This window comes from Hemicordylus capensis, chromosome 4, assembly GCF_027244095.1.
Source record: "Hemicordylus capensis ecotype Gifberg chromosome 4, rHemCap1.1.pri, whole genome shotgun sequence".
Classification (NCBI taxonomy): domain Eukaryota; kingdom Metazoa; phylum Chordata; class Lepidosauria; order Squamata; family Cordylidae; genus Hemicordylus; species Hemicordylus capensis.
Window position 1 is genome coordinate 313,060,726 of NC_069660.1, and position 16,436 is coordinate 313,077,161.

General features: G+C 43.7%; 1 protein-coding gene across 3 annotated transcripts in view; it reads right to left on the minus strand.

Annotated features, from left to right (window-relative positions):
• The window catches only part of TRAPPC9 (trafficking protein particle complex subunit 9), a 523,543-nt gene that overhangs the window by 307,248 nt on the left and 199,859 nt on the right, over positions 1–16,436 (minus strand). For all 3 annotated transcript variants that reach the window (XM_053245610.1, XM_053245609.1, XM_053245611.1), the window contains one exon: positions 6,820–6,973. In XM_053245610.1, coding sequence (XP_053101585.1) covers positions 6,820–6,973 — 154 coding nt within the window. The remainder of the gene's footprint in view (positions 1–6,819; positions 6,974–16,436) is intronic.

Here is a 16,436-nt window from a genome sequence, read left to right on the forward strand (position 1 = left end):
CCCTCAAAATGGCTCTAAGAAAAATGAATACAGTACTGGCAACCACTTTCATCTGCGTGCCCCTTTGCCCTTGACCATGGCTGCCACCACAGCCCTCCAATATACAGGTGAAACTCGGAAAATTAGAATATCGTGCAAAAGTCCATTAATTTCAGTAATGCAAATTTAAAGGTGAAACTGATATATGAGACAGACGCATTACATGCAAAGCAAGAGAAGTCAAGCCTTAATTTGTTATAATTGTGATGATCATGGCATACAGCTCATGAAAACCCCAAATCCACAATCTCAGAAAATTAGAATATTACATGGAACCAAGGAGACAAGGATTGTAGAATAGAACAATATCGGACCCTGAAAAGTATACAGTGTACTGTGCTTGATTGGCCAGCAAACTCGCCTGACCTGACCCCATAGAGAATCTATGGGGCATTGCCAAGAGAAGGATGAGAGACATGAGACCAAACAATGCAGAAGAGCTGAAGGCCGCTAATGAAGCATCCTGGTCTTCCATAACACCTCATCAGTGCCACAGGCTGATAGCACCCATGCCATGCCGCATTGAGGCAGTAAGTGCTACAAAAGGGGCCCAAACCAAGTACTGAATACATATGCATGCTTATACTTTTCAGAGGTCTGATATTGTTCTATTCTACAATCCTTGTCTTCTTGGTTCCATGTCATATTCTAATTTTCTGGGATTGTGGATTTGGGGTTTTCATGAGCTGTACGCCATGATCATCACAATTATAACAAATTAAGGCTTGACTTATCTCGATTTGCATGTAATGCGTCTGTCTCATATATCAGTTTCACCTTTTAATTTGCATTACTGGAATTAATGGACTTTTGCACGATATTCTAATTTTCCGAGTTTCACCTGTAAAGGCCTAAGTAAACATTACACATAGACTTATGAAATTAAACCCAAAGACAGGAGAGAGAGAGAGAGAGAGAGAAGCAGCTTCAGGCATGCAAGAAGCTACAACAGTGCCTGGTAGTGGATGTGAACTACCAACCTCAACCTTTTTGGAAACTGTGCACTAGCAGTGAAGGCAAGCTACAGTGCACTCCGATCCTCCTGCCTCCTGTTTGTTTACACAAGGTCGCCTGCAAAAATCACACACACTCAGGATGCCCCTGAGTACTAGTTGCAGGGGAGTAACAGCAGGAGGGAGGGCATGCCCTCAACTCCTGCCTGTAGGCCACTGTGTGAAACAGGATGCTGGACTAGATGGGCCTAGGGCCTGATCCAGCAGGGCTGTTCTTATGTTCTTACTCGGGCATTTTGGTGTTTCTTTTCTTTCAGTCTATCAGTTCTAATTTGCCAGAGCCAATAGGTTTTGGCCTTTCCTTCAGCATTTTTGTTTGGCAATGTAAGTGGGAGACCCCAAGACCCTGGGCCCTTGAACGTCAACTAACCCACCAATGGGGTTTACTTTTCCCAGCAATTGTGTTTCTAGGTCTGTGAATTTGAGGGGTATCATCTCTTATTAGTTTTAAGGATAATTTTGGCCCCTCCTACTTCAGTCTGGTTTGGTGAAGTCACTACTCCCCACATTGTTCCCTCTCCTTCTGGTAGACTACAGCTAGCTTTCTTTGTTCCTCTCTGGTTAAGCTGCCCGAGAAAGACTATAACTTTTAAGGTCATGCAAATTAAGAACCACCTAAATTTGTAATAAAACCTCTATTTATATATTGGCTGTGTGGAGTTTGTAGTGTGTTTGAATACTCTGAAGGGAGTTTAGTCTCCCAGATGCTTGTCTGGCTCACACAGTTTTCTCTGAAACCCCCCAAAAGCAAGGGATGTTGGCTAAGTCTCGTCCTGTCTTATCCTATGTAGATGGGAAGGTTGGAGGCCACTGATTCCTGAATAATAAACCCTGAGACCCCTAGGGTCTTTAGGGTAGTATTAAGGAGGAGGTGGCAGCAAGGACTCAAATAAAATATTGAAATTAAACAAGGAAGTAGATCAGATATAAGTGTATGGAGCATTTCAAAATTATTGTTTTTGAGCTAGAAATTTTCTGGTGCACCACCAACTTAAACTATCACCCTACATCCCTGGCTTCAGGAGGGTGCAACCTGGAATGTGGCTCAGAGAGGGGTTGCTTAATCCTTCCCAGCATTTCTCCACTCCAAATAGTTCCCAAAGCTGCCCCTCCCCACTGGAATCCAAATGCATGTTTGCATTTGGAAAGGGTAAACACACATTTGAAAATAGGAAGGATGGAACAGAAGGATGCAGAACATGGGATCCCTGCTCCCAGCCATTCTGCTCTAAGCTATTCCTCCTACAACTGCTTTTTTCTTTTCTGTTTTTTAAGTGACAACAATCTGGGTTGATACATACATCTCTGTGTAAAATTAGTTAGGCCCCGAGATGGTAAATACGCCAAATTCGGCTCACTGTCACAGATGCTACTAAAAGAAGGGAGGGGGGAGAGAGAGGGAGACTGAAAGTGAAGTGTCAGCCATTCACAACCATTTCTCCAGTCTGTATCAGAACTGACAGCATTAACACTGCTCACCCCTCTCTCTCCCCCTCTCACTTTCAGTGAGCCTTCCCATTTTAACATATGGGTATAGATAGGTACTTCCCACTTCTAAGCACTTAAGAGCCAACTTGCTTGCCAAACACTGGCTTCACAAACACACCCCAGCCCTGCAGGGGTGGTGGACCTATTAGGATGGTCTGTCCACAAAGGCTGGTGGACTCAGCAGGATTCCAAAAAGCCTTGGAGGATTTTGATGTTGGTGTGGCCAGTGATTCTGTCGATGGGAACCTGGAATAGGGAACTCAACAGGGCAGTAGACATGATTGCTCCTAAGTGTCCCTTCTGATCTGCTTTAAAAATTGCCCTTTGGTATACTGAGCAGTTGCAGGGGCTGAAGCCATTGGGTGGGCGACTAGAACGCAAGTGGAGGAGAACTTGGTTCGAATTTGACAGGATGCAGCATATGACCCATTTGAAGCCTTAAGCAGTAGTGGTGCGTGCAGTGAAAAAATTGTTTTGGTCTGCACTCATTGCGTCTGCAGGTTCGCGTTCAGCAGAGCTAGCCCAGGTTGTGAGGAGTATAATTTCTGCTCCTTTTGTTTTAAATCAGTCCCCGGGGTTGTTCTGATGTGACACTTTTAATAGGTTCTTTGGGGACAGAATGACCTGTATTCAGGCAGACTTGGACTCCACTATTTCCACAAGGTCTATGAAGGAAGTGTCCAGCAATCCCTCTTGCTGTATTACGTTGGATCAGTTTCAATCTGTGACTCCTGAGGATATGGACAAGCTGTTGGTGCAGCCTACCACTTGTTCTCTGGAGCCTTGCCAAACTTGGCTGCTTCTATCTAACGGGGAGATTGTTGGAGGTGGCCTAGTTAATATCATAAATGCATCGCTGAGGGAGGGTAGGGTGCGTCCTTGTCTGAAGAAGGCAATGGTTAGACCGATCCTTAAAAAGTCTTTCCTGGACCCCTTAGTGATGGATAATTAGAGGCCAATCTCTGTTGGTTGGGCAAGGTGATTGAGAGGGTGGTGGCCAACCAGCTCTAGGCAATTTTTGGAGGAAACTCCAAAATTATCCAGACCCATTTCAAACTGTCTTTAGAGCTGGCTAAGGAGTTGAGACAGTCTTGGTCGGCCTGATGAATTGATCTTTACCGGGGAATTGACAGAGGCAGTGTGACTCTGCTGGTTCTTCTCTTGGAGGTGTTTGATACCATTGACCATGGTATCCTTCTGGACCACCTGGGGGAGTTGGGGATAGGGGGCACTGATCTGCAGTAGATCCGTTCCTCTCTCTTGGGTAGATTCCAGATGGTAGAGCTTGGTGACAGCTGCTCCTCAAAACAGGAGCTGCCATATGGAGTCCCTCAGGGCTCCGTTCTGTCACCAATGCTTTTTAATATCTACATGAAACCGCTGAGAGAGGTCATTAGGAGGTTTGGTGCTGGGTGTTATCAGTATGTTGATGACACCCAAATCTACTTCTCCTTTTCATCTTCATCATTAGGAAATGGCGCTCATTCTCTAAATTCTCTAAATGACTCCAGTGACTGTTGCTGGTGTCTATCTTGTGTTTTTTTTAAGAATGTGAGCCCTTTGGGGACAGGGAGCCATCTTATTTATTTATTATTTCTCTGTGTAAACCTCCCTGGGCCATTTTTGGAAGGGCGGTATAGAAATCAAATAAATAATAATAATAACAATAAAATGCCTGCCTACAGGCAGTAATAGTGTGGATGAGGGATAACAAACTGAAACTGAATCCAAGCAGGATGGAGGTGTTCATTGCATGGGCTCTGAAAATTCCAGGGATGAGTTAGATCTTCCTGTGCTGGATGCAGTTACACTCCCTCGGAATTAGCAGGTGCATAGTTTGGGAGTACTCCTGGACCCAGGCCTCACCCTGGTATCTCAGGTGGAGGCCATGGCCAGGAGTGCTTTCTATCAGCTTCGGCTGATTCAACAGCTGCGCCCATTGCTTGAAGAGCATGACCTCAAAACAGTGGTGCATCAGCTGGTAACCTCCAGGCTCAATTACTGCAATGCGCTCTATGTGGGGCTGCCTTTGTACATAGTTCCAAAACTTCAGTTAGTTCAAAATGAGGCAGCCAGACTGGTCTCTCCGGGGCAACCCAGAGTGACCATATTATGCCTGTTTTGAAACAGTTACACTGGCTGCCGATGTGTTTCTGGGTAAAATACAAAGTGCAGGTTATTACCTTGAAAGCCCTGAACAGCTTAGGTCTGAGTTATCTTAGAGTGCCTTCTTCTGCCTGATCCCCACCGCACATTTAGGTCACCTGAGGAGTCCATCTCCAGTTACCACCGGTTCATCTGGTGGCAAAGGTGGGCCTTCTCTGTGGCTGCTCATGGGCTGTGGAATGTACTCCCAGCAGAAATCCATATTCTGAGCTCATTATTGGCCTTCAGGAGAGCCCTTAAAACCTATCTGTTTGGCCTGGCCTACCAGGGTTTTTAAATTGTAAATGTTTGGCCTGGTTCTCCAGGGTTTTTAATTGTTTATTTTTTAAACCGTTAATTGATTTTATGCTGTTTTCAGAGTTTTGATTTTAATTGTTAATTCATTGTAATTCTTTTTATTTTGATGTAAACCACCCTGCGCCATTTTTGGAAGGGCTGTATATAAATTGAATAAATAAATAATAAATAAAATAAATAAATGAATTAACATGCCCTGCAAGTTGCCAAATTACTCCAAAAATAGCTCTTATTTTGAATAATATACTAAATATTTAGAAAAGGCATGGGCTGAAAAATATCAGCCTATTTAAAAATTATTGGCCATCTGCTCAGATAACAGCAAGATTGAACTGTGCAGACAACAACAGATGCCATTAGAACATGCTCAAGAGAAATTTAAAACCGCCCTCCCAACATTGGATCATTTATATGAACTATCAACATCACTATACAACTCCTGAATTAAAGTCTGGTTTCTTAAAAGCCTAAGAAATGACTGCTGTGTGCCAAGAACATCCCTGCAAACACACCTTCCCATTCACATAACCCTACATCAATATGGTAGGACCTGCCGTACCGAAATGGGCACATGCAACTGCTGCTGGGCAAAACAGTTCACTTTTTTCACTAACAATTGCATTCCAGGCAATGGACAAGAGAACTGCTTGGATCTTGACTTCAATAGAGAAGAATTCTCGTCCATCTTTGGACCTTAGGAACATAGGAAGCTGCCATATACTGAGTCAGACCTTATGTCCAGGGATCCTCATAATCCCCAGCCAAAGGCCACTGGGCCTGGGGATTATGGGAGTTGAAGTCCAAGAACATCTGGGAGCCCAACGTTGAGGATCCCTGCTTATGTCCATCTAGCTCAGTATTCTCTACACGGACTTGCAGCACCTTCTCCAAGGTTGCAGGCAGGAATCTCTCTCAATCCTATCTTGGAGATGTTGCCAGGGAGGGAACTTGGAACATTCTGCTCTTCCCAGAGCAGCTCCATCCCCTAAGGGGAATATCTTACAGTGCTCACACATCAAGTCTCCCATTCATATGCAACCAGGCAATCCTGCTTAGCTAAGGGCACAAGTCTTGCTTGCTACCACAAGACCAGCTCTCCTCCACTGCTGACCTTGGCAGCAGTAGGTTGAGGAGTCAGGTATTTGCTCTTGCATAAAGGACTTCAGAGAGACATTGCTAACAGTACATGCTGGAAATTGTTATAAACCACAGAAAGTGTTTTGTGGGGGGAAAGAGTGTCACCAATCAGTAGACCACTTCTGTTCACGTTAAAAGTAACTTGGGGCTGCCAGTTCTTTCTAATGACTTTGGAGAGAGGATCCTACAGCATCACCCCAAGATATGGCTAGAAGCAATATCTAGATTCTAGAACTTGCTTCTATATCTACAGAAGGAATAACTATAAACACCCCAAGATATTGCTAGAAGCTTCCTAATGGAGCTTCCTTCCCCTGAAAACCCAACTGGATTGTGGCTGGGAGCCAATTTCAATCTATCTCCCAAGTGACATTCTCAAATATCACCCTCTCTTTAAATGCTCAGAGCCAATTCAAATATGCAGAAATTGCACAGAGTACAGTTCTTTCTCTGCTACTCAAAGCATTAAAAAGCAGACAGACCCTTGAGTGTGCCCATTTGAATCTGAAGATGGCAAGCTAAAATTAAGTTTAAGAATTCTATAATTATGTTAAGTGCTCCATTTAAACTATGTCCTCTATCAGACGTATTCCTAGAAATGATTTGAATTAAAGGGCGCAGGTATGCTACATGAGAAGCTCGGGCGGGGGGGGGGGGAGATGCATTTCTGAAAGGATATAATTTTCCAGAGAATATCTAACTTGCTGTTGATCTCCAGACCTCTTGCCTGCTGTCTCTCTTCTTCCAGCTGCTTTGGGTTTGTAAATTGTGCTCTTTCACCAGGGGAGTCGGGGTAGCTCTCAAAGTTGAACTTGTCAACTTGGATAGCCATGCTGCAGATAAAAACAACAATAATTATTGGAGAAATGGTATGGAACAATGGCTTGCAGGTCACACGACAAATTTTCATCGCATCAGAAAACCACTAGTAATGACATAAAGCATTTGTCAACAAACAGAACTGAAACCAACACAAATAAAGCAGCCCCTTTGTAAATATGATGATCAAATCAATTTAGCTTTTTTTAGTAATTAAAACTGATTTTAATCAAAACATGGTAGACTTCTGGTTTCACGTTACTGAACTTCTACAAGATAATCTGGTAATACTGAACAAGTAGTTAGCAACCACATGGAAAGACATGCAAATCCAAATTCAGCCAGGAGTTCACTACTACACCCAACATATTAAGAAATAGGAGAATGATCTTTTCCCTGCAAGGGTGCATAACCCACACAAGAGTGATCCCCATATGACTCAAGAAAACCTTGTTCTTTTTCTGTGTATGCATGAATGTGCATACAAGCAGTGCACCAGAGAAGCTGGGGAATGGAAGGGGAGGTCTGTCTGCAGCTTCTACACTATGTAAAGCAGAAGCACATTTTACTATCTCACATATTGTGTTTGCTTATAAATTAGCTTCCGCTGACCCACACTTCATTTTTTGGCCCAATCCTTTTCCTCTCGAGGTTGCAAAAACACTGAAGTTCAGCACACTATGGAGACAACAGCACACTGCCCCTCTCTCTCCCTATATGGTTTCACTTTGGTTAGGGAGAATTGTACATATTAGTAGTGGTGGGCTGTTTGGGGAGGGAATGAGTGTGATAGATGGAGAATGCAGAAAGGAATACACAAATGAAGGTGGATAGATATGGATAACATCCATTCCACCATGAGGCGACAGACAAGTCAATAAAAGAAAGGAGGTGCATCCTTCACTTATGACTAAACATGCATGGGTTTTTGGCTCTACATAAAATGACTTAAGTGCCTCTTCAGAATTTACAAGTAGATTAAAGCAGAAGTGTGATCTTCTGATAAGCTTGAAACCTACTCTGTTAGTTGTTCAACTTACACAAGACTGCACTCCACAGTGTAAGACAAGCTACGCAAGGTTGACTGTCAGAATTATGAGTTCAGAAACTAGAGGCATATGTCTTTGACATAACGTCAATAAGTATTCATTGAGCTTCAGAGAGGACCTGAGAAAGCTTGGATCCATGCAAGCTGAGGTGTAAGTGAGTATCATCATCATCAATTTTATTACAGCCATTGGCCAGCAAGAACAGAGGTAGCAAATACATCCAATACAATGATCAATAATCAATGCTAACACACAATAAAACAAAATACAATCATTCATAATAAGTTACTTAAAAACAATAAGCAGCTCCCGCAATTAAGCGCTTAATTGAGACCTTAACCTAATGGCTATATAAAAAAATTTGGCTACAGTTTTTGTAATCTCAGAGCTTAAATCCGCGAGGCAATAATATGTATAAAAAGGCTCACACCTTCTAGGAAATTAAAGTAACAGAGGGAAAATAAGTTCTTCTCTGGCATCCCGATACAAAGAACAAAATAACAAAACATGGGTGACAGTTTCCAAGAGGCCAGCACCACAAAGGCCAAAAACCGTTACAGGATGATCTTTAGCAAACATCTGTTCCAAAAGAGAAGAGGGCAACACATTTCGGGAAGAGGGCCCGAGCAAATGAAACCCGAAATGTAGAAAAATGCAGCGTTGTTAAATAGTTAGCACCTTTATCTCCCCAAGGTGGCAGAATCCCAAAATGTAAAGGGGAGCAAGTCCTATTGGCCGAAGACATCAGTTCCTGCCATTCAATATCATGCAACCGGAGAAATACTGTTTCCTTCACCTTATTATATTCCCAAGTAAGAAGTTCTGACGGAGAAAGGCCCAGTTGCATAATTTTGTTGTTTACATATGTTAGCCAAGGGTTAGGATAAGAATCCACCCATAAATATTGGAAAAAAGAAAATTCCTGAATCTCTGAACAAAGTTTACTCCATCTAGCAAAAGTAAGCTCCCAGGCTTTACAGGCTATAGAGACAGACCCAGATTCCAAACATAGAACAGAGTAAGGCATGCACCTAGGCACTGAAAAGATAGCTCTTTAAAACATAGACTGTACTCTCTCCAGTTCAGCTGTTTCTCCCTGGATCCATAATGGGACTCCAAAAAGTAGTTGAGCCACAATCTTAGCACTAAATACCTGGAGTGCCATGGGAGTAGGTGAGTACAATATGACTGTAGAATATGTTTACGCCTTCCATGGCACAGAAGTTAAGGCAGGCACCTCACCTTAAGGCCAAACTACACATTAGCCTAAATGAATTTTTAGGAGATGCGCTTAAAACTGGACCCACCTATTCTCTCTCAAAAAAAAACCACATGAGAGTCACAGCAGTCGAGTTTTCCCTCCCTTTCCCTCTAAGCTGTTTTCCTGATGAAATTCCCACCCCCATGCCCAGGCACTGTGCCAGCCATAAGCTATTTCTCTCTGAAATAACTATTTGTATCAAATAACTACTTCAAGGGCAAATACTTTGAGGGTGGTTATTGGCAAGGAAATGGTATGAGGGGAAAGAGCTAATCTCTCCCTCCAGGCATACAGTGGTCCCAATCAGGACCCGGCCCTACACGATGCTTTTTGTGAAATATGAGGTGTAAGGAACTGGTCCCAGCTAGCTGACTCTGAGGGAGATTTTTGCAAAGTCACCCCTCCCTCTGAGCTACAAAGCTGACTGGGGTTTTAATTGTTAACTTTTAAGGCAAGAAGTTAAAGAGAGGGGAAAAGGAAAACTCTGGTTGTTTAATGAAAAGATGGATCTCTGGTAGATTAAATCGCTGCCACCAAGTCACTCTTAAAGTTTTTTTCTAATGGGGCTTGAGTGACTGGAAAGCCCCGTTTCACTTTGCTTCCCCTTGCTAACAGGCAAGGATATAAAAACCGACTGCTCCCCTGTGCATTTGCCTGCACGTGAAGCTTATGATAGCTGGCTAAGCTCTTTTGATGATGTGTCTGCACTAAAGGAATTCCCTCCTTCCACCACCACCTCCTTCCTTCTTCTGAGTCAATAATCAACTCTGGGGAGCCAGTAAAAAGCAAAGAACAGAGAAAAATATTTTCTTTTTCAATTGCTCTTCCGAGGTTTTGGCTTTTTAGATACACTAAAAAATGCTTAACTTGGATTACAAGAATATTTCAGAAAATCCAGATATTTTGTATATGGCACACATTGAAATCTTAGTTACTCAGTTACAAAGAATAGATATTTAGGAATTGCAAAGCACACACAAAAAGCAAAATAATTCCTAACACAAAGTTTGACTAAATATACTTTTCCCTACACTAGTTTTCCAAAACCTCAAAAACCTTGGCTTCATTCCCCCTTGAAAACTCACCAAAAATCCTGGCAAGATCAAGTCCCTGCAAATCTCTCACCCTGAGAGACTGTCCTGCAACATTCACCATGCGGGGGGAGCCTCCATGCTGGTCACTGCGCTGTCGCACTCCAATCTTCTTTCTTTCTCCCAGCATTCCGCCCAGCAGCCCTCATGTCCCACCCACCTGGTGGACTGATTGGTCAAGAGCTGGGGTTGCCAACCTGTCAGTCAAGGCCAGGGGTTCACTTCCTGTTAACCCTATTAGAGCTGGGAGGCTGGGATCACTACAGAAGGTACTTCCAATCTATATGTACATAAGCCTTAGGTGGTATGGAGCACATCTCAAGGTACGTGGCACATCTTGCGAGAGTTCTGACAACACTCGATGAAAAAGAGAGAAAAAGCATGGAGATGGGCTGAGAGGTGGATGGAGGGGCAGCTATTGCTGAAGAGGACCAGAAGGATGGTGGTAGTGGTGGCTGAGTGAGGACTGAAAAAAGAAGCAGAGACCCTCCCTCTACTCACTCCCTTAGCTCCATCTGCCAGCCTCTGACACTCTGCTGAGTCTCCTCCTGAGAAGGATGGCCCTCGGTGTGCTCCCCCACCCTGGCTTGGCCATCCTCCTCGCAAGAGGACTTGGCAGGGCATCAGAGGCTGGTGGTTAGGTGAGCTGAGTGAGGGGGTGGCAGCTGTGAGTGGGCTGTCTGAAAGTGAGTGAGTGGCTGAGTGAGGGGATCAGGTGGCTGAGCAGGGGCTGCGCTGGGGGGCAAGGAGAGCAATAAAGTCCTAGCATACAGATGTTCTGTGCGGGATAAGCTAATTTTAAATATACCTCTTTAAAATGCATTTAGGAAGTTTGACCTTTACGAATTCCATGCTTTGGGGGCATGAGAAAATTTATAAGGACCTTAAGTCTTCTCTTATAAGGAAATATTCTTTATTCAGAATAGGTGTAGTGAGTGGAGAGTGGGCCTGTATTCATCTAGAACATGAGCAGCCTTCCCACTCATAGTAGTGCCCCCTTTGGCAGCATGCACACTCATGAGTGTGCCTCACTCGCTAACTCCACGTTTGCCTCCCTACTCCAGCTGGCCGCCCATCCAGCTGGTGTCCCTACTGTCATCACTGCCACCAGCCCCCCCGGCTCCCAAGCCTGCTCTCCTTCCATGAGGAATGTCTGCTTGACAGGATCCCAAGAACACCCTCCTTCCATCGGCCCATCAGGAGTGCATGTACGCCCTCCTCCCGTTGGCTGAGAGGCTGGCTGATGGCAGGAGGATGGGCCTGGGAGCCGGGTGAGTGGCTGAAGGAGGCAGCAGGAGCCCCACCCAGGGAAGGGAAGCCTGGTGGCTCCTCCTGGACACTCAGCAGGGCACCTCAGGCTCTTTGAACCCATTTGCCCTTTTATAAAACCCGCCCCTTGCAAAAATCCTAGGTTCTAATCTCCTCCATAGACTCATTGCATGGCCTTGGGCAAGGCCACAACTTCACTAGACAAATAATAGTAGCAGTAATAATCTTGGCGTGAAAAGATTGTCACATGGTTCAAAGTGGCAATCTTCAGTTTAAGCGGTTTCAAATTACACAATGGAGGTGCTTCACACGACACGTGCGAAGCGCCTGATGGGGTTCTGCGGGGAGGGTGGGGTTAGCCTGCTCTCCCCGCAGACGAGAAACTGCTCATAGCTGGGCGGCCGAACCGGTGGCCGACACGACTGCCAGCTCCGTGACAGAGCCAATGGGGGCTGCGGTGATTGGGGGCCATGCGGCCCCAGAAGTTCCAGGAGGTTCCATCCTGGAGAGACCCCCGAGCCCAGGAAGCTGCTTGCAGCCTCCCGGCCGGGGGTTTACTTATGTATCATCACATGCCACAGTGACAGATGAGCAACGAAATGAGGTTAACGGAGTGCTTGCTCCGTTAAACTCATTTATGTGGAGGGTGTTTTAGGCAGACTAGATGCCTTGGGAGCACCGGGCCTTGCCTGCAAGCCCGGTGGTTCCCACGATCACTGGGAAGTGGGCTAAGCTCCCTTTGCTTTTGTGATTGTGGGAATAGCCTCATGTAATTCCTACCCATAATAGCAATATAATTTACAGCCAATTGATAATTATATAGTTAAGGATATTTATAACCCTTTTCAAATACAAAACTAGAAGTGAAGTAGGTGATTTGTAATTAGATCTCAACTTTTTTTTTTTTTTAAAGCAGTCACAAGGCCCCTGATTTGGACTGAACAACAACTGTAAGAACGAAGATTTAAGCCTTACCCACGGTGCTGATTCTCTGATGCAGATCTCCCCACCCCAAAGGCTGCTATTTGCTGCAGAAGGCAACCATACAGGCACTCATATTGTGCCTGTATGTTTTCCCCTCCCTGGCTAACAGCAACTGGGGAGGGCATTTGGACTGGGGGTCACAGTGGAGGGGAAAGGATTAGACACCCTGCTTCTAGCAGTACCTTGAACTCAATCCAAATCAGACTCACCTCATAGCAGCTTTTAGCAAAAACCAAACCAACATCAGAAAGATCCATTCATGATTTCTAGGTTTGGCACTCCAGAAAGTGGTAAGATATATATGATTTGTCATACTGGCACACAGTGTATGGATACCACTGACTCGTGCTGGACTAGGACAGGGGAGACCCGAGTTCAAATCCCCATTCAGCCATGATATTAGCTGGGTGACTCTGGGCCAGACACTTCTATCAGCCTAACCTACTTCACAGAGTTGTTGTGAGGAGAAACTCAAGTATGTAGTACACTGCTCTGGGCTCCTTGGAGGAAGAGAGGGATATAAAAGTAATAACAACAACAACAACAACAACAACAACAACCCCAGTGAGGCACTACCTTGGCATGGTTGTGGGGCTTGCGTGCTCTGAGGAAGGTGAGAGCTATGCCAGAGGTCCAACCATACTGGACAGGTCTCACCAGAGGAGCCAGACAAAGAGTGCCTCTCCCATCAACAATATGGTGAGACGTAACTTTAATAAATCTATACCGGATCAGTCGTCGCCCGGGTCAACAAGGACTGCGCCAGGTGCTGGAGTCCCTGGACATCTGGTGGCAAGTGGGCAACAGGACTCAGGATCTTCAGTTGAGCAACCAGGGCTGGAGACAGCAAGGTTACTGGAAGAAACGTCGCTTAACCGGAAAAAATATATGAAAAATGCCAAGAAGGAAATAATGATCTGCTATTACAAGTCTAGTCCAACTAGAAGAGGTTATTTAAAAAGAATGTACCAAATTTGGAAAGAGAAGCATCCAGATACAGAAATCACAGAACAAAGGCTAGCAGACCAGAGAAGATTCATAATAAGAAATAAAGTATTCACAAGAGTTGAGCTGGAAGAACTGCAAAGAGCAACACAGGCTCAAGATATGGAAGAAGAATTACCACCAACTGAAGCAGTTGCTCAGGCGCAGGTGGAGGTGGTGTTGGAAATAGAGGATGCCACTGTTACTGAACTGTTTCAAAATCAAAACCAGGCAACCTCCCTTTTGCCTTCACCTCAAAAACCCGAATGCCGTTTAACAAAAAAGCAACAAGAACTAAAGCAAAAAATAACTGAGCACATGAACCAAACAACCACCAGGGTTCGACTTCCAGCTCTAAAAACAGTTGCCAAAAAACGGGCATTGCTCAGGCATTAAAAGATGTCAATGCTGCACTTACAGAAATAACAACCAAGAATTTGCAAGAAACAAACCAACTAATGTACAGTGCAGCAACAATAACAACACAAGAGCTCGGATATAAGATCAATGGACCTGTAAAAAAAGAAAGCAGTACATCACCAAAATGGAAGATTAGATTAGAAAATAAAATCTCCAGGCTCAGATCAGATGCTAGTAAATTGAAAGATATGAAAGACAAGAAGCTGAAGAATGAAAACACCAAACAGTATCTGATCCAAAAATACCACCTAGATTCAAGGAAAATTAGAGAAGTCCTGGAAGTAATAAAGCAGCAAATAACAGCAGTGTCAAAGAAGATTAGCAGGTATGAAGCCAGAATTACACAACACAGGCAGAATCTCCAGTTCCAGTCGAATCAGAGACGTTTCTACCAAAGCATAGAAGGAGAAACTGCAAGAAACCTAGAAACACCAAATAAAGAAGAAACGGTGCAATTCTGTGGGAAATTATGGGACAATCCAATAGATTATAATAAAAAAGCAGGCTGGATGAAAGAGGTCGAAAAATGTAACCAACAAATGCAAGATCTAATAATAACACCAGAATTAATAAGTGAAAGAGCAAAGAAAATGAAAAATTGGACTGTGCCAGGTGACGATGAACTGCATGGCTTTTGGCTTAAACACCTAACAAGCCTTCATAAACAACTGTCAAAAGAGTTCCATCACATTTTGCAAGGAGGTGATATTGAACAATGGCTAACAACTGGGAAAACTCACCTCATCATGAAAGACCCAGCAAAAGGTGCAGTTCCAAGTAATTATAGACCGATAACCTGCCTGCCAACCATGTTCAAATTATTAACTGGAATAATAGCAGATGAAGTGATTCAACACTTATTAACTAACAAACAGCTTCCAGTTGAACAGAAAGGAAATTGCCCGAACACCAGAGGCACAAAAGACCAGCTGCTGATTGACAAAATGACTTTAGAAAACTGCAAGAGAAGAAAAACCAATCTAAGTGTTGCATGGATTGACTACAAGAAAGCCTTCGATTCATTGCCTCACACATGGATATTAAAATGTTTAGAAACAACTGTTGTCAGTAAAAACATTCAGATATTTATTTAAAAAAAGCAATGAGCATGTGGAGTACACAGTTAACAATCAATGGTGAGACACTTGGACAGGTTAGCATTAGAAGAGGCGTTTTCCAAGGGGACTCACTATCCCCTCTGTTTGTAATCGCCATGACCCCACTTTCACAAATACTAAACAAAACAGGCCTCGGATACTAAACATCTAAAACATCAAGTCAAACCAACCATCTGCTGTACATGGATGATCTGAAGTTGTATGGAAAGTCCCAATTAGGAATCTAATCACTGCTAAACACTGTCCGTATATTCAGTAGTGATATAGCAATGGAGTTTAGACTTGACAAGTGTGCTGCATTAATAATGAACAGAGGGAAAATAACAAAAACAGAAGGAATAGAACTGCCCAACGGAAGCAACATCAAGAACCTGGAAGAGAAAGAACATTACAAATACTTGGGCATTCTCCAGGCGGATAACATCACACACACCGAAGTTAAAAGAAAAATTGGAAGTGAATACATCAGGAGAGTTAGAAAAATCCACAAGTCCAAACACAATGGTGGGAACACCATAGAAGCCATAAACACCTGGGCTATACCTGTTATCAGATACACTGCAGGAATAATAGACTGGACCCAGGCAGAGATAGAGATGCTAGATCGTAAGACCAGGAAAATCATGAACATCAATCATGCTGTGGATAGGCTCTACCTCCCTCGCAGCTCAGATGGAAGAGGAATGCTGCAAGTCCATCAAACAGTAGAGGAGGAGAAAAGAGGCCTTGAAGAACATACAAGGGACAGTGAAGAAGATGCACTTAAAATGGTCAAGAACGAGAAACTATTCAATGCCAATGATACCAAGCAGGCCTACAAGAAAGAACAAGTCAAGAACCAAGCAGAGAAATGGAAAAATAAGCCCCTGCATGGTCAATATTTGCATAATATACATCACCAAGACCTGGCAATGGCTTAAGAATGGCAACTTGAAGAAAGAAACAGAGGGTTTAATACTGGCTGCACAAGAACAGGCACTAAGAACAAATGCAATAAGAGCAAAAGTCGAAAAATCCACAACAAACAGCAAGTGCCGCCTTTGTAAAGAAGCAGATGAAACAGTGGACCACCTAATCAGCTGTTGTAAAAAAGATCGCACAGACTTACTACAAACAAAGGCATGACAAGGTAGCAGGGATGATACACTGGAACATCTGCAAAAAATACAAGCTACCTGTAGCCAAAAATTGGTGGGACCATAAAATTGAAAAAGTTGTTGAAAATGAAGATGTAAAAATATTATGGGACTTCCAACTACAAACAGACAAATATCCGCCACACAATACACCAGATATAACTG